This window comes from Fusarium subglutinans, assembly GCF_013396075.1.
Source record: "Fusarium subglutinans strain NRRL 66333 chromosome Unknown NRRL66333_c0000097, whole genome shotgun sequence".
NCBI lineage: Eukaryota > Fungi > Ascomycota > Sordariomycetes > Hypocreales > Nectriaceae > Fusarium > Fusarium subglutinans.
The window spans coordinates 43,619-61,198 of record NW_023502160.1 but is presented as its reverse complement, the minus strand read 5'-3'; the positions used below and the strand labels follow the sequence as shown (position 1 = coordinate 61,198).

The following is a 17,580-nucleotide window of genomic DNA, read 5'->3' as shown; positions in this document are numbered from 1 at the left end:
ATTCTAATATGCAAAAAGCAACCAGGGTTTCTGTTAGTATTATTCTTGGGCTAGCAGTTTTGTAAGTCTCTTCCCAAGTCTGTGATTCATAGGTTAAGTACTAATGTTCTTTTAGTGCATCTATATTTACTCTTATTCGAATACCTTATTATAAGGGTATTACAACTCCGGAGAACTTCTTTTGTTAGTAGTCTCATAATTCACATTTCTTCCCAGACTCTGATTTGTCCCCAGATAATCTCGCATACATCTATTTCTGGTCGATGGTAGAAACCAGTGTCGGAACTATTGCTGGCTCCTTAAACGCCATAAGGAAGTTATTCAGCTCTTATTTCCTTTTTGATACCACTCAAGGCACTCCTACAGCTTGTGCTACACCGTTTTCCGGGACCAATCGAGCTGTAGTAACATCACAATCAGTGGCAGCCAGCGCGAGAAACGACAATTGGGAGCGGCTCGACGATAGTGAAGGTTTATCTGGTCGAAAGATCCATGTTCAGGTGGATCTGGAGATGCAGTCCATGGAAAGACCCCAGACGCCCCAGGATTCCGATGGGTCCCGTGAGGACCTTGTACACTTCTCCCGCGGCTAATGTCTTCGAACTTGACCTCCTGAGAGGCAAGAAGGAGCAAATACAGTTGGTCTATTGAATATGGAGTGGACTTTGGTATGGACGATCCAGTCAGTGGATGCGGTTTAGCGGGTATTGATAAAATATCATCCCCGCTATTTCCGATGCCCTGCCGATTCCCGATCCTAACTCCGTCTTCTCGGCATCACTACGACGTATGAGTTATTAACCCATAACAGAGATATAAATTCGACAATACATTAACTAGGAAAGCAAAAGTCATAATCGATTCTGCCGCGATCCTGGAAACTCATCATGTCGGCTCAGGATTCTTCTCTCCGTGAGACCAATTGGCCCACTCTGGCCGGCTACGTCTCTACCCATAACGACACTTATCCCTTCATTGATCCGTGCAAATCCAACTTGGGGGGCAAGTCAGTCTTAATCACTGGCGCCTCTAAAGGAATCGGAAATGCAACCGCGATTCGCTTCGCCATGGCAGGCTGTTCGAAAATCATCCTCGCTGCCCGTTCTGAGATGGCCGAGGTTGAAGCGGCTGTCAAAGATGCCGCGAGGAAGGCAAATCGGCCCCAACCAGTTGTTCATTCCATCAAGCTGGACATCACGTCAGAGGAGTCGGTGAAAGCAGCAGCTGAGGCTGCCAATGAGATACTGGACGGCAGCCTAGACATTTTGATCAATAATGCCGGCTGTCTTGAGGAGTGGAAGCCCGTCGTCGAGTCTGACCCATCGGAGTGGTGGTGGACCTGGGAGGTCACCATGAAAGGCACTTATCTCTCAGCTCGTTACTTCATCCCACTGCTCCTCAAGTCATCAATCAAAACCATCATCAATATCAGCAGTGTCGGCGCTCAAATCATCGTTCCCGGAGCGTCAGCGTACCAGACGAGCAAGTTCGCCCTCTGTCGTTTTACCGAGTTCATCGACAAGGAGTATTACGAACAGGGATTAGTGGCCATAGCGATTCATCCCGGGGGCATCAAGACTGAGCTAGCTTTGAACATGCCCCCAGCGATGCATTCTCACTTGAACGATACGGTGGAGTTGGCTGCTGATACAATGGTCTGGCTATCTCGTGAGAAGAGGGAGTGGCTGTCGGGAAGATTCATTACGGTCAATTGGGACATGGAGGAACTAGAGAACAAGAAGAAGGAGATTCTTGAAGGAAATCTACTCAAGTTCCGTATGACGATCTGATAGTAATCGTTGGGCCATTCCTCTGACAAGACAGCTCAGGGGATATGCAAAGATCATCCCAAGATAAGAGAGTGCTTTATGTTAAGCTTTGCGTCTCACCGAAGTCTTCCGTCCCAAATAGTGCCTGACTGCTAGCATGCTACTCCCCGCACTGATAATGACTGTGGCAATGAAGCTATACGGGCCTTGTTTTAACAGCGACAGAGCAATCTGGAAGAAGCTAAACAGGACGGCCAATGATGAAGCTTTGCCTGCTTCCTTTGAACAGAGAATCGGGTTGGTATCCTTGTCAGGCGGAAACAAAGGCGATTTCTGAACGCAATTGATCTCCGAATTTTCTGCTATCAAACGCCATAGAAGATTTGTACCATGAGCTGGCAAATCCAGTTCCTTGACCCAAAAGTCACTATAAAACCTAAAGTTGGGAAAGCCAGGTACGGGTTTTCGCTCCCATATCAAGTCTTCCAACGCGTTGCTCGGATGGCAATCCCAGGGGCGATCCACGAGAAGACAGCGCATCATAGCAAAGCCGATAGAGAAACGGTCGGAGTTCCCCATGCCGAAGAGACTGAAGAGACTGATGATAAGAGCCGACTTGGGAACAGTGGTGCCCGGGAACCATTCCTCGTCTAGCTGGCAGCCCACGACGAGGTCAACATCATCCGGGTGCTTGTAGAGCTTCTCCAAATTTTGGATGACTTCAGGATCGCTGGAAAATTGATCCCAGGTGTCACGGATCGGAACAACGACCTCTGGATCCTGATCGTTGTAGGCACGGAAATATTGATTGAAAGTCGGCAGCCCTTGCTCTCGTTCATGCACGATGCTTGAAACGACAATATCGAAGGGGCGCCCGCGATAGAGTCCAGCGCTTCTGAAACTCTCGTCTACTCCAGACTTGAAGTTTGGAATATGCGACGAAAGAGCGCCAGCAAGAATCCTCTCCAGCCCAACGTTGAGAAACCCGGTGCTATTGAAGCTCGTATCAAACAGATTCTGCTCCCATAGCGTCTTATTATTCTGGCCCTTGATTGGGAAACTTGGAACTATGAACTCATGAAAGCGATAGACGACGGCCATCTCTGCAGAGACCGTCATTGGCTTTCCATTTTTAGTGACAAGCGGCCAAGGATACGTGTGAGCAGGGTTTATCTCCAATGCGTTCTCACCAAACATCTGGCGGTACAGTGGAAACCCGTCATCTCTTGGCCATGGCATATCCTCCGTCCAGTAGGCCATTTGGTACGCGTTGGCGATTAATGCATGTTTTGCGGACATGATGAGTCGCACAGTCTGATAGAGCTGTTCATCGTCCCAGGTCGGCTTTTGCTTCCTCAGAATGTCGCAGAGCCTGTTATGTTCTCGTAGTAGCAGGGTGTGGATTCCAAGCAGCAGCCAGTCCTCGTTAGTACGGGGATCACCACCAGCAAATATTTCTTCAGGTTCTACACCAGGACGCGTGTTGGTTGGTATGCCCATGGTGTTGAAGGGAAGGTAAGAGGCTTTTGATCTAGTGCCAGTGGGTTGGACTTCTTGGGTAAGAAGTTTACCATCAACTTTGGATCGTAGTCGGTGTGCTACATCGGAAGAGCTTCCATATAAAGACGATATGTCAAGCCATGTTGTCGCCATGTTTACGTTTTCCCGAGGGTTGCTTCTTGACGTGCCCGTCCCAAGCATTGACGCTGTTCTTGGAACCTTGAGTGTGGTGTTGAGGGAGAATATCTCTTCATCGTCTGGCATAGGTACTTCAATAAATTCATCAATAGAGTCTTTGCTATATGTAACGTCATGCATAATGAACTGGACAAGTCAGAATCGCGAATGTGGACGTCAGGGATGAACCACTCTCACCTCGATGAGGCCCAGAAGGAGTGGCGTATGATCATAATAAATCTTCTTTTTCCTTTTAAAGAATGCATTGCTAACAGCTCGTGGGTTGGGACCTTCTCGTGGCTTGGATATACCATCGACATACGAGTACTGTTGGTAATCGCGTGGTCTGGTCGATCCAATTGAGCCTTCGCCCGATTCACCTTTCTTTAGCCAATTACAGTGCCCTTCGTATGTTCGGAACCACCAAGTTGATATGTTACGGAGGCAATCCGGTTCTAGTTCATAGTTCAGATTTCTGAAAAGCAGGCTGGCCTCGATCTCTGGATCATTCTCAGGACCTGGGTCTGGGACTTGCGGGCCAATGATAGGTTGTTGTGGCGTGGCAATCTGGCCTGATAGATCCTTGATCGAGGTAACATTGTCCGAGATGGAACTGTCTTCGAAAACACCTTGCAACTGGTACTTATCCCTTTTGTTTACAAGGTCACCAAGCCATTGAACGAAGTAGTCAGGAGGCTGTCCGAAGGACTCTGGCGATGGGTGACGAGACGGATTTGTGACGAAGCCAGCATCATGATAGCCATAGAAGCGGGTGTATGGCCACACTTCACCGTTTGCAAAAGTTATAGCCCTAGCAAGGACTACCAGGAAGTGATTTCGCATGCTGTTGCAATGTTACACTCAGGAGGCAGGAGGGCGACTGGGATAAGATGAGGGGTAGGTAGGCTCATACCCTAGAGTGAGAAGCTAAGAGTTGAGCTGAGACACTAACAGCACTACTTCTACTTTTGTGAGGTCTACAACCAATGACTAAGCTTTTAGCATAAAGTGTAATATTCCAAGTTCCGTCCATGACACCGTTGAGCATTAGCTAGATAAGCAAGACGCGGCAATTGCCAAATTTCGCTCACGCCGCTTATTTATCATGCGTGCCTTCTCCTCATCTTCCCTCCACTTGTCCCTGTGCGCTTTGCAAATTTGCCTTGGTGTCTTTTCCTCTGCATTCGGCAGGTCCATCAGTTCAATTCCTCCAGCTTTCGTCAGAGTTGCAAGAACCCCGTTTTGTAACTCAACCCTCTGCGCCAGACCTGGAGTAAATACACGGCCAGAAGCGGCTACATGGACAGGTGTTTCATTTTTCAAATTGCTAATAGTAGCATCAGCACCCTGTCCGATAAGAAAAGCTATTGCGTCATGGTTATCCAGTCTTCTAGCTGCGATATGTATAGGGGTATTTCTAGCATGATCAATATCGTTAATCTCGGCGCCATGGGCGAGCAGGAGAGACAAGATCTGCTTGTCGATTGTCCCATTCGCAATGGCGAAGACTTTATGTAGCGGCGTTTCTCCTTGATTGTTGTGTATGCTTGCATCTGCACCCTTTTCGAAAAGGGTTTCGAAAACTGGCATAAAAACGCCTCCATTTCCAGGGAAGTAGAAAGCAGCATAGTGCAAGGCCGTGTTCCCTTCAATATCTTGACTATTGACTATCGCAGGGTCTATATCCAAAATAAGATCAATAGTTGTTTTCATATTTTGTGCCTTTTCGTCTAAAGGGCCGCATAGGTTGTTCCGTGTAGCCCAGTGAAGAGGGGTGCTCCCCCGACTATCACACGAGGATATCATTTCTAGGGCACTCGTTGCGTCCCCATGGTGCGCAAGTAGACTCTCGAGAGCCACGGAATTACCACGAAACGAGGCCATGTGAATTGCAGTAACGTTGTCGACGATGTGGTCTGGTTCGTCGCCCAGTCGTAGTTGAGGCGAGTCTTTCGTGAACCGAGCATGGACGTCTGCGCCACTGCCAATGAGCCTCCCTATCATCCCTGCCCCCGCCCACTCAGATGCCATGGATAGAACCGTTTCGGGTTTCCAGAATGAGTATTGGTTAGCCCATAAAACCACGTCTGTAGGACAGGCACCCCTATCCAGCAATAGATTCATCACAGCTTCGCTCTTTTCAACAGAAGGCTACCAATGAAACGCCTCAATGAATCGCGTTGAATATAGATCTGAAGCAGCAGCAATAGCAGTACAGCCGGTATAATCCCGCTCATGGATGTCAGCGTATAGTGGTTGGTTTTAAAGTAAAAACTCCACTATGTACAGATAGCCGCGTCTAGCAGCTTCGTTGAGCAAGGTGAAACCGCGTTTTCGAAAGCTGATTCTTTGGCTTGGTCCCATTACCTTTTCGTAGTAGTAAAGGAGGGTTCTAAGTGCATCGAGGCTTCCATATGACACGGCGTTGTAGAAGAACGAATAATAGTGAGGAAGCTCCTCGTTCTCCTCAATAGCCCAAGGCGCAATATCGAGATGCTGCTCAAGAGTCGTCACGTCATTCTGACAGATGATTGCAAGAAAGAGGTCAAATAGATCTGTTTCTCACAGAACAGATCCATTGCGATCAACCATAGTCATTGGTATGTATGGAGGTTCTTCTTCATCATGATACTCGTTTGAACCCCGAACGAAATTGCCGTAACGTGATTTATCTTCAGGCACATTGGGCGGCAGTATTGTTAAACGTTCAAGCGATGAAGAAGAACTTGAATGGTGTTTTGCACAGAACAGGACAGTAAATACCTATCATTAGAATCCATCCGCTGCTGGAGATGAGTTATCGACATGTATGTGAAGTGGAGCTGGCAAGTAGTAAGCAAGTATAGTGCACCGGCAAATTAAATTATATACATAGCAGTTACCTGTGTAATATCTAGTCTTTGTATATGAATTTAAACATACGGCCAGTAAACAGCACAATTTGGAAGTTTCATGGCTTTTTTGTAATTGAGGATGAATTTGCCATGTCTTTCTACTTTATTACACTCTACATTCGCTGATGTCGGGAAATTTATACTCCGAATCGACAGCACCATGCTATCTCAACGTGACTTTCCTTATCTAAAACATATCAACCAACATGGTTTTGTTCTCGCTTCAGTCATATCATACCAGTCGATTAAAGCTTCTGTTCTAACCTTCTTGTCAAACTCACATCCGTGCGTATACCTTGTCTTCACCACCCGTCAATCAACACATCCGACATCTGGGTCAATCATAACCTTCACCAGACGTATCGTCATAACCAAGCTCTGCCAATATGTCCGAAATTATCGAAGAAACGATGGATCAGATCTGGCAGATCCGGCGTGGGACCAAGCTGGAACCGGGAGGGAGGAAGAACCCTGATAACTTCCACCACTATCGCAGATGGGGCTTTAATATCTATCGAACCTACTATGGCAAAGAGTCTGATAAGCATTGGCAATCGCTCCTATACTCTTTGAGGCATCAGACTAAGCTGGCATTTGGAGGCTTTGAGGACGACGAGGAAGTAGACCAAGATGATAGGCGACGGGTTCAGGAACTATTTCATCTGGATGTTCGGGAGGATCCCGCTCGGCTGGATGGTCTCGATGTTCGAGGTCTTCGGGAATTCTGCAACGCCGAAAAGCTCAAAGAGACTGAACTTGTCGAGAAAGGCAACCGGAAACTCCGCGTGAGCACGAGGCCGGACGAGAGTCGAGCTATGGCAGATTATCTATTCAGTTATATCTTAGTCGCTGATGAAGCTGTTTTGAAAGACATAGAAAATGGTGAATTTATCGTTAAAGCTATCTCATTGTCGTGGGATGGTCACTCCGGATACGGATGGGTTCGGATCCCGACGGGCTATCTGTTGGAGTTGTGGACATTTCTGATGTGGAATAAATACCGAACCGAGTTCTGCATTAGCTTCCGAGGATCTGAAGAAGATCTTGCGAACAGTGTCTGGCCTGGAGACGTGGGACTTGACGGTACTGGACGTTGCTCGGAAATTCGGAGGCGGCGTCACTACAGGAACCAGGATGATGAGATGTACTAAGGAAGGATGAAGACCTAAGCGGAAGGACTTTCAACAAGACACAAGGAAATGCGGATTTTTTGACGCGAGTACACATTAAGAATCTACAAGAGGCTTGATCGCATCATGCCAACACAGCCAAATCCCTTGCAAAATACGACCCCTAGTCAAGTCCCTCTCATAGTCCTGGAAGGAAACCTGCAGGCATGCTTTTGACTGAACGTATATCCTTGGCTATCCACTCATCTCTCGTGTTCTTGGCAACCTGGCGCGGAGTTTTCCCCTCGGCATCTGCGCGATCCATCAACTCTCCTCCTCCAGCTTTCACCAGCACTGCCAGCATATCTTCCTGAGCGCTAATCCTCTCCTGAGATCTAGTAAGGAGATTACACCCTTTGTAACTACCGCAACCAGCTCTGTGAAGAGCTGTCTCTTTTTTCAAACTCTCTTGAGCAGGATCAGCACCACGCTCAAGGAGATACGATACTGCCTTGGTCCAGTGGAGGTTAGAGGCCGCAAGGTGTAATGGCGTGTTTCCAGCATTATCAGCATCCGTAGGGCTCGCACCGTGAGCGAGCATGATTGATATAGCGGTTGTGTCGACGGGATCCTGGTCGTTGAATGTAGTGCGGTCACGTTGGAGACGAAACAAGGTATGGAGAGGTGTTTCGCCATTGTTATTGCATGTCCTAACATCACCGCCTTTGTTGCATAAAAGCTCAAAGACAGGTGTGTACAGCTTGTTGTGCCTGCTCAGTGACATTGTAGCGTAGTGTAAAGGTGTGTTTCCATCATTATCTTGAACGTTGATTGCCGTGGGATCGAGACTGAGGAGTAGTCCGATGGTGCTTGCGATTCTTCGGGCTATTTCTTTAAGGTCAGGGAAGCCGTTGAACTCCCTCGGCAGTTCAGCTTGAGCGGCCCAGTGGAGAGGAATACTTCCTCGACCGTCGCGAAAGGACAATATGTCGGCAGCAGCAACGGCAGCGCCTCTGCAATCAATCAGAGCTTCAACGGCTTTGAAGTTGGCGTGAGTGCAGGCGTCGAACAACGCGGGTAACTCGTTAAACGAATCATACTGATTCCAAAAGTTCAGTCCTCCAGGGCCTCTCATTACCATGGTATTGGGATCAGCGCCGCTGGCGATAAGCCTGTTAACTAGCTCTGGGCTTGACCACTGTACAGACAAAGTCAAGACTGTAACACATGGCTTCCCCTTGTCATTCCGGAATGGAATAGAATCAGAAGCGCATGCACCCCGATCCAGCAGCAAATTCATCACTGCTTCGTTTTTGGCGGCGCTAGCTCTTTCTCCACCATAAGGAACGAGAAACTGAGTATTGTAGAGATCTGCAGCACACAGCAATGCAGTGTGGCCATGGGAGCCCCGTGCATGGATGTCGGCGTACAGTGGTTGATTGTCGAGCAAGTACTTCACCATCTCGAAATGGCCCCATTTGGCCGCACGGTTTAGCAACTTGTAGCGGCGCTGCTTGAACCTAGTATGGGCCTCGAGATTCTTGTCTTGCATAAAGTGGGATAGAAGCATTTTGAGTACGTCGAGGCATCCACTATCCGCTGCATTCAGAAAGCAATCCTCGCTATCATCGATCCCACGCGTTCCTATCACAACGGCAGATACCTCTGGAATAATGAAAGGTGCAGCGGTGAGATATTGCTCAAGGGTCTTTGTATCGTTCGAGCAGACGATCTGATATAGTAGATTGAAGTGTCCATTTTCATATAGAATGCAACCATCCTGATTAGTCAACGTCACAGGTGTCGCGTAAGGACGTCCAAACCCATGAGCTTCGGAGTCTTGGTTGGGATCCACAGTGAATTGCTGATAGGGAATTTGTAGTTACGGCGTGGCGGTGAAGGCATGACTGTAGGTAGATGTTCAAGAATCGAGGCAGTTGGGACTTGTGGCTGAGAGCTTAAACCAGCGGACAGAACTTAGAACTTAGTTCAAGAATCGAGAAAATGTTTTATTTAATGGGGCCTCAGGTCTGGAGTGGGCAACCTGCGGATAAACACTGTTCCGAGAATCATTCGTCAAATAAGTCAAGTTGTTGGTCCTTGGGAACAGGCCAACTTACCCTCTTTTACCACTGCGACATCAACGGCCAGACACGGAATGCTGTCTTCTTTTCTTTGTTAATACACCTAAAGGCACTAAACCTTGCTCAGCCAAATGGCCGCAAAGATGATTGAACGTATGATCGATCTGATTTCTAAATACTGTTCACCCGGACCGCCTGCAATGCAGCAGATAGAGAGCAAAGATCCCGACATTCTTCAATATTACCAGCAATGGGGATTCACCATCTATCGAACATACTATGGCACAGGCTCCGACGAGGCTTGGAACACGCTTCTGTATGCTCTGAAACACCAGACGAGATTGGCATTTGGATTTTACGACGGTCAAGAGGATGCCGATCAACGCCACGTCGATATACTGAAGAACTTGTTCTATCTCAATAGCCGTGCCGATAAATCTCTCGATGGGCTTGATATCCAAGGCATCCGAAAGCTCTGCCAACACGAAAACACCGACAAGGATCGAGTTATGTCAGATAGTACACATGACTATGTATTACTTGCCGACGAATCAGTATTGAATGACGTTTCTGAGCGCGAATTTGTTGTGAAAGCGGTGTCCCTAGTCTGGAGACGAGGGCATGCGGGCTGGGGATGGATAAGGATCCCAACAGGCTATTTGTTGGATCTATGGCAACTGCTAATGCTGAACTGGGCGCGAACCGAGTTTGCCATTGATTTCATTGGACCTGAAGAGGATCTCGATGATTATGTCTGGCCTGGGGATATGGTCCTCAACAACACAGGGTCGTATTCTGAGATTCGCCAATTCTTGAAGTACTACAGTGGCCAATACCCACGTCGATCATCATTATAATGCGACAAAAAGGCTCAGAGGATACTTTTGCATTCGGCCATGTCTTTCGACCTAGGCTGTGATACACAACTAATCTCATACCCCAGAATAGTGGTATCGTCCTATCTCCATGTACCAATCTACACTCGTCAGAACGGGATAGTTTTCCGTCTCCTCGAAATGTGCCATGGGAGCCTGTCATTGGTCGGCACATGTATCATCTACACCCTCGGCCTTCAAAATCGACTCGGTCCAGTGATATGCGTGAGTTAGTTCCTTAAAGCTTAAAGGCAGCTGTGATAGGGAAGAGAACAGTTTTAGGCAGAGGTATAATGCAACACCAACTGCTTCTCTACTCTGAAACCCTGCTAGTGGCCGTATTCATCCTTCTTCCAGTTTCCATTATCGACCTATGGCTGGATGGCACGATTCGCAAGTCACACTATCAGAAGTCTAATATTCCTCAATGTCGAACACGTTGATCACGGCGAGTATGTTGTAGGTTGGGTTTAATATGATTCTATGTTCTAGGCATAACTGCCTACTGACTGTAAATACGATGTGACACTACAGTACATACAAATGCCCTCACGGATCAGCATTCTGCACGTTGTTTACCCGAGCTCCGTTGAGGTCAAAGTTGGTTTGAAAAGCCTGTGCAACAGGTCGGTATTGTTGATCACCCCAGCTGCTACCTGCCGGGGGCAAATTTCCGTTCGCGGCGATGGGCCAGATCCTCGCCAGGTTAGCTGACCTGAAAACGCCCGCTCGATGAAGGTCAATGCCCTGACAAATGTTGAGTTAGTGACTGCCCGCTACAAGTAGATGGAACAGAAAGATACTTACAAACTGATTGATAAGAGTAGCCAACTGTGTAGGCCGACGACCAGTTCTTAGATCCATGATCTGAGAACTATAGTCGCGGCCTAGATAAAAAGCAGGCCCTGGCACTCTATTTGAGCCTCGCGGGTTGCAGTTGAAAGGTTCTCGTCGCTGGTTGTAGTTCATGAGAGCTCCTGTGTTAAAACTGCCACTGGCGTACGAGCTGGTGAATCTGAGTGAGAAGCACATTAGCACTACACGACCCATCATGTATAAGGCATACTTACACCCAATCGGCTCGGGAATCAATTGGTCCCCTGTAGCCTCGAGTAGGATTTGGTCGGCGAACGCCTTGACTGTGATACATGCCGAAGGAAGAGACAGCGAGGTAGTAGTCGTTTACACCGTTCGGCTCCGTCCAGAATGTGTTCGAGTTTAATGGGATATGGAAATGAAAGACAACCCATCGATCTACTGCATTGTGGTGATTCCGATCGCGGTACTGGTTTCGGTACGAGTGGGCTGGATCTTCTACACCAGGAGAGGGTCCAATCCAGTAAGCTACCTCAAGAATGATTTGACGGTTCGTTTGGCTCGTTTGGCTCGTTTGGCTCGGCGGAAGCCAGCGTAAATAATGTAAGCTCAGATGGCCAGCCGCGATGGCTTTGAAAATATATGCAGCGCTTGGTTCGGCGTCGCTGGCGGGGGGCCTAGCACGATCTGACATAATCCAGACGTTGATCGACCGAGCTTGAACATCTCGCTTGTGAGCTTCAGAGCCGGTGCTCGACGGAATCTCACACAGTGCTGCAGGAACAGTAGCTAGGTTCTCCAAACCTTCTTTCGACTCGGCGAGATCGCAAAGCGCCATTCTGGCGACAGCTCTGCCAGAGTACCTGGGTCGGCCATTCCAGTCGCTTTGATAAAGCAGTTCTCGAAACGTGGTGAGGTTGGCAGCAGTGTCGGCAAACCCAGCCGCCCTAACGTCTCTATTGTAAATTTCCGTCAAATCCAGTCGTGGTTCTCGAGACGTAACCCAAACCCCCATGATGGGGAGGAGCACATTTAGAACTGCTGAATTGTCTGTGGCACGGCCCAGGAGAAGGTCCCGTGCAATGAGTCCCTCATCGCTGCTGAGCCCATCATCGTCACTGAACTGAATCTCCTCATCAGGACAGACAGGATCTTTGAGAAACCTTTGCAGCGCATAGTCAAACTCCTTTGCGTCCTTATCCTGGTACTCTATAATGTCGCGCTCGTCCTTGTCGGATTCCTTGTCGCCAGCGCAGCAATATGCCTCAAAGCCATAGGTACACTGGTCAGTATGTGCAAGGTAGCCAGAGGTACTCCATGACGTGCTGATATCCTGCGCAGCGATGCGAGTGGACCCATGGGGACAGGTATTGGTACAGGCCTGTTCATTAGGGAAGGATACCTCATGACCAACCCACTCGCAGTTCTTGAAAGCCTTGGGAGTCTCAGTACAGCAGTAGTTGTACTTCTTTCCTTTCTTGCAACTCTTCTGACCACCAAAGCCGCCTCTGGATCCCACAACAAAAGACGAGAAGCCCTTGGGACACGTGGAGTCGTCGTCGTCGTAACAATCCGCTGTCCATCCGCACTTGGACCAAGGCCCAGTGGAATCGGTAGCATCACAACAAGCGGTCTGCCACCCGGACTTCTTGCAACCCTGGTGATGCGTGCCAACGGCGACTTCACCCGCATTACAGCCAACTGGACAGTGGTCATTGCCTTGGTAGCCTCGCCATCGACACTTCGGCACTTTGGAAGACTTGGGGCAGCAAAGTGTCTGTACCTGATCTTGACCCGGCAAGCATTCAGTCGCGTCCAGCATGATCTGTGAGTCCTTGTCACCGCGAGGAATCTCTGTATAGCCACTGGGGCAGGTCTGACCGCAGTTTGTAAAGTAACAGAAGTCCTGGGACTCCTCCTTCTTATCAGGTAGCTTGATAGTAAGGCCACTGCCAGAGTCAACATTGACCTTGATACCAAGTGCTGCTGCGAGTCCGTTGGAGTAGGAATGCTTGTCGTCGTCATAGTCGACAGCCCAGACCAGCACGCCACTCAGGCACTGAGACTTGAGAAAGTTGGCCTTGAGTTTCCAAGTATCTCTGTCATCGTACGAAACCCATTGGTCGTTGTTCCATTGGATTGTCTTGATGGCAGCGTCCTTGTACAGCTTGGGCCTGAGCTTCTTCTCTCGAATGAGATCTGAGATCTCACTGTTGAAAAGAATTCCAGCTTCACCGCTACATCCAGCATCTCCAGCCGAAAGGTATGGGCAGCCTGGCTCGGAGCAGGATGAAGTTGCCAGTGTAACAGATCGGCCGTAGAATGCCAAGCCTAGCACAACCTTGGACGGAGAGACTTTGTTGCGCCAGAGAAGATCCAACGAGCTCGTGATCTCAGTCAAGTTGGTATGCGCTCCAACAAATGCACCCGTCCACTTATTACCAATATCCCATGCTCCATGAAGATCGTAGCTCATAACATTGAACCAGTCCACAGATGGTTCAATGTTCTCTAGATCAAAGTGTTGCAGATACCAGTAGCTAGTAGGAAGAGTAACAGAAAGGCCGTACTTGTAGTCACCGAGAGCGGACTTGAGTCGCTTCAAGAACTTTGGATAGGCCTTGAAGTCAGACTGACGGCCACTGCGGTCTTTATCAACTGGATACTCCCAGTCGATATCAATGCCAGTAAAGCCCCAAGTCTGCATGAAGAGGGTCAAGCTAGCAAAGAAGACGTTCTGACGTGTCTCGTCGGCATTGACCAAGTCTGAAAAGGTTGTCGCTGTTGGCGAACCCTTGTCAGAAAAGGTCCAGCCGCCAATAGACAACCAGAGCTCTTGGCCCGAGTCTCGAGTCTTGAGTGAGGACAATTGAGAGTAAAGTTGTTGATCTCCTGCATTGGCGGGCACGACCTTGAACGATTTGGGGTCGATACTACCGAATGCGAAGTAGATGTGGGTGTAAATGCCCTGAGGGAAAGCGTCGGGGATCATGGGGTTGCATTTGCGGGTTGCACCACCAGAGCCATAGTAACCGATCACACGCTTGACTGACTGAGACCCAATGTTGCAGGAGGGTCTCTTGACAGTCTCTTTACCGCAGAACTCCTCAGTGGTACCGCAGAAGCCAAACTTGCTGCAGCACACATTGAGGGGACACTTGGTAGCGTTGAAGTACTGCGAATCCCACTTGCCTGGATTGCATTCAGCTTTGTAGGTACAGCTGTTGATACACTTGGCCTTGCTGCAGTAGTCTGGACCAGTGCCGCAAACATTGTTGGTACCGCAGCAACCAACCTCACAAGGCTTGTTCTTGTCGCAGTGTATGTCTTCTGCGACAGTGAACGGGGTCGAGGTGAGCAATAGAGCAACCAGAGTGGTTACCCACGTCAACCTCATAGTGATGATAAGAAGGAGTGTTGTGTAACCAAAAGAAAGATGATGTCTAAGTCGAAACGTGTATCAAAAGAGTGACAATAAGTGAGTGAATGGATAGACAAGTAAAGAATAACGAGTGACAAGGCAAGTGCTCAGCTACGATTTGACCATTGCTTTGCTATAGACAAGAATTACAAAGGTAGTAGAGCATTTATCTTCAATAACACTTTTACTTGAGCACAACTAGAGAAGGCCCTATGTGGCGTCCTATTTCGGATAGAAGAGTACCCTCGGCCTCGGCGCGTCACGGGCCCCTACAGCGGGTACATGCTTGAGTCGAAGGTTAATCTCATGCCTAACTTACCCAGCGAGCAAGCTGAAACAGTAATTTCTGCAGTTGGGTCTTTTACCAGGTATGTTTGTTCCACTATCTTGAGCAAAAACCTTGGGTAAAAACAATTTCACACCCTAGTAATCGGCTTCAACGTGCCGAACATGGCCTTGATTGGCGAGGCCATCTCCTTGTTCACCTGCCTGTGATCTGAAAAACGCTGTTCTGTGCGTCTTTTGTTGGTCCTCACTGTTTTTTTCGGCCTAAAGTCGTTGCGTTTATGGATATCTGTTGGTTCTGTCGTGAAACTAGTCTCCTCCAGGGCCGGGGATCAGAATTCTAGTCTTAGCGGGATAAATGTCCGACATGTTTGCCTCGAGTTGTTTGTTGGACACTTGTCTATGGTTGGACAGATGTTGGTCGATGGAGCAAAAGTGGATATCGAAGATCCATGGCCCTCTTTGCTACACGCCCCAACAAGGATACTAACTGGGGTCTATAGGTAAAATAGCATGGGTAAAACTTCTCACGATATCCATTAGCCCAGGTCCACAGACAGTAATAGAAATTACCGCCCTGATTAGTTACGTTACACTAATCACGAGCGCCGCTTATCAGAGTGGGGATGATCAGGTCATGTCAGGGCCTCGGATAGTTTTGACCACCAGTAGAGAATCTAGTGGAACCTCATGCGAGGTACTTCTGCTTTCCGATTCATCGAGTGACATGCCTTATGATGCCAAGCCGGCAACAACTTCCAGGGGCGACTTTTGAGGACAGAACTGCCATATCGGGTTCGAAGAACCTACTAAGGCGCCTTTGCGTTCCGTGCCGCGAACATACTGGCTTGCTTTCGTAACAGAAACGAGCGTACTGAGACAATTATTCAGTTCAGGACGCTGCAATCTCATAAAGGTTGTTCATTCTTCGTCTGTGTCACTTATCTATCAGAACCTATTGCTTTTTAGTCACTCCTTTGACGTCTTTTGTCATTCTTTCATATTTCTTTACACTACACGATGAGGGCCACCCTCAACCTCGGCCATGTCCTTCTTGCTGGCCTCGCCATCGTCACCCGATTGGCTGATGCAGCTGGTCTCTCCATGTTCCCGGAAGGCTCTCTTTCTAGTGCGGGACTACCTTCTGTCTGCGAAGCCACTCTTTACCAGTCCATCAACTGTGCTGATGAGACTGCAGGCCTGGCGGTTGATGGATATCTCGACAGTGATGATCCAGCAATCACCAAGCTAGTGTGCCGCCCAACCTGTGGAGGTGCTATTGGACACATGCGAACAAAAGTTGCTTCAGCTTGTGGCACCGAAGAGATGGTCCCTGGCATGTCTTTTGTCCACATGGTTGATAAGCTATGGAGCAGTTGGAACCAGACTTGCTTCACCGACCCCAAAACTGGAAAGCTCTGCCACGGTAAGTGTCCTTGTGAATTATCCTTTTTAGCTTTATGCTAATTCTGTTAGACGTTATTGCAGCGTTTCCAGAGGTTGACGATGTCTCTAAACTCTCAAAGTCTGACTTGTGCTCTTACTGCAACGTGGAACAGTATAAGATCATGCAAGCTGACGCTTATACGGGAGCTTATGATGAGTATGCGCAATCTAACTATCAGTACGTTGCAAAGACATGTGACCTGAAGGTAGACAACTTCAACGCCACAGATAGTGCATTCAATGTCACGAACCCCGATGCCAGTAGCGATATCTGCGTATCTGGTAAGATATACGACGCGAAAGCTGGTGATAGCTGCGACTCGATCGCGCTGTCTCAGGGAGTGTCCGCGGCGACCATGTATTACATCAACTCCAACATTTTCGACTGTACTAAGATCGCCGCTGGGACCAACCTCTGCCTTCCGCTTACATGCACCAACATTTACCAGGTGCAGAAAGGTGATACCTGTCTCGATATCGCCTTGAACAATGGTATCATGAGCGACCAGCTCCTGTCGTACAATTCTCAACTCAACTGGAACTGCACCAATTTGCATGACGCGGATCCCTACTGGGGCAGTACCTTGTGTGTTTCAACACCGGGAGGATTATATGCTGGGCAGCCACTTAACAACAACACTGCGAACGTCGAACCTCAGCGCGTTGACCCTCCTTCTGGTACGACCGTTGCCAACGGCACTACCTTAGAGTGTAGCCACTGGTTCACATACGACGGTGACCTCAGCTGTACGCAGATTTGTCTTGCAAATGACGTTGCCATCAACCTCTTTACTGAGATCAACCCATCTCTGAACAAGACCACTTGTGACCAAGATTTGATTGTCGGCAATGCCTACTGTGTCGAGCCTGTTACTGGATGGGATCTACCTGCACTTACCGAGGCTGCTACCAGTCGAGCGACGGGCACCGAATCTCCTACCGGTACCAAAGCAACTGCTGTCACTGCTTCGACAACACCGACTTCAACTAGCGAAAAGGTGCCCAGCCCTACACAACCTGGTATTGTCGATAATTGCAACAAGTGGCATTATGTTGATAACGGCGACGGCTGCTATTCTATCGCTGAGAAGTCCCATATCAGCCTGGCAGACTTTTACAAGTGGAATTCTAAGGTTGGCAATGACTGTTCGGGTCTCTGGCTGCACTACTACGTCTGTGTTGGAGTTGCATCCTGAGCGATAAT

The 17,580-nt window shown here is 48.6% G+C and overlaps 7 protein-coding genes across 7 annotated transcripts; 4 read left to right on the top strand and 3 right to left on the bottom strand.

Moving 5' to 3' along the window:
* Positions 1–887: 887 nt before the first annotated feature.
* Positions 888–1,790, top strand: FSUBG_7495 (oxidoreductase short chain dehydrogenase reductase family; the record flags this gene model as incomplete). Its single annotated transcript, XM_036685806.1, has 1 exon — positions 888–1,790. One exon carries the CDS (start codon positions 888–890, stop codon positions 1,788–1,790), a length of 903 nt encoding a protein of 300 aa, XP_036536968.1.
* An 81-nt stretch (positions 1,791–1,871) lies between these two features.
* On the bottom strand, positions 1,872–6,038 carry FSUBG_7494 (uncharacterized protein; the record flags this gene model as incomplete). The annotated part of the gene is made up of 5 exons (XM_036685805.1): positions 1,872–3,593; positions 3,645–4,267; positions 4,538–5,550; positions 5,734–5,966; positions 6,018–6,038. 5 exons carry the CDS (start codon positions 6,036–6,038, stop codon positions 1,872–1,874), a joined length of 3,612 nt encoding a protein of 1,203 aa, XP_036536967.1.
* Positions 6,039–6,726: 688 nt separating this feature from the next.
* Positions 6,727–7,491, top strand: FSUBG_7493 (uncharacterized protein; the record flags this gene model as incomplete). The annotated part of the gene is made up of 1 exon (XM_036685804.1): positions 6,727–7,491. One exon carries the CDS (start codon positions 6,727–6,729, stop codon positions 7,489–7,491), a length of 765 nt encoding a protein of 254 aa, XP_036536966.1.
* Positions 7,492–7,648: 157 nt separating this feature from the next.
* Positions 7,649–9,019, bottom strand: FSUBG_7492 (uncharacterized protein; the record flags this gene model as incomplete). Its single annotated transcript, XM_036685803.1, has 1 exon — positions 7,649–9,019. One exon carries the CDS (start codon positions 9,017–9,019, stop codon positions 7,649–7,651), a length of 1,371 nt encoding a protein of 456 aa, XP_036536965.1.
* Positions 9,020–9,676: 657 nt separating this feature from the next.
* On the top strand, positions 9,677–10,390 carry FSUBG_7491 (uncharacterized protein; the record flags this gene model as incomplete). Its single annotated transcript, XM_036685802.1, has 1 exon — positions 9,677–10,390. One exon carries the CDS (start codon positions 9,677–9,679, stop codon positions 10,388–10,390), a length of 714 nt encoding a protein of 237 aa, XP_036536964.1.
* A 567-nt stretch (positions 10,391–10,957) lies between these two features.
* On the bottom strand, positions 10,958–14,621 carry FSUBG_7490 (glycoside hydrolase superfamily; the record flags this gene model as incomplete). Its single annotated transcript, XM_036685801.1, has 3 exons — positions 10,958–11,155; positions 11,216–11,423; positions 11,479–14,621. 3 exons carry the CDS (start codon positions 14,619–14,621, stop codon positions 10,958–10,960), a joined length of 3,549 nt encoding a protein of 1,182 aa, XP_036536963.1.
* Positions 14,622–15,950: 1,329 nt separating this feature from the next.
* FSUBG_7489 (uncharacterized protein) lies at positions 15,951–17,572 on the top strand (the record flags this gene model as incomplete). Its single annotated transcript, XM_036685799.1, has 2 exons — positions 15,951–16,356; positions 16,407–17,572. 2 exons carry the CDS (start codon positions 15,951–15,953, stop codon positions 17,570–17,572), a joined length of 1,572 nt encoding a protein of 523 aa, XP_036536962.1.
* Between the last annotated feature and the right edge of the window lie 8 nt (positions 17,573–17,580).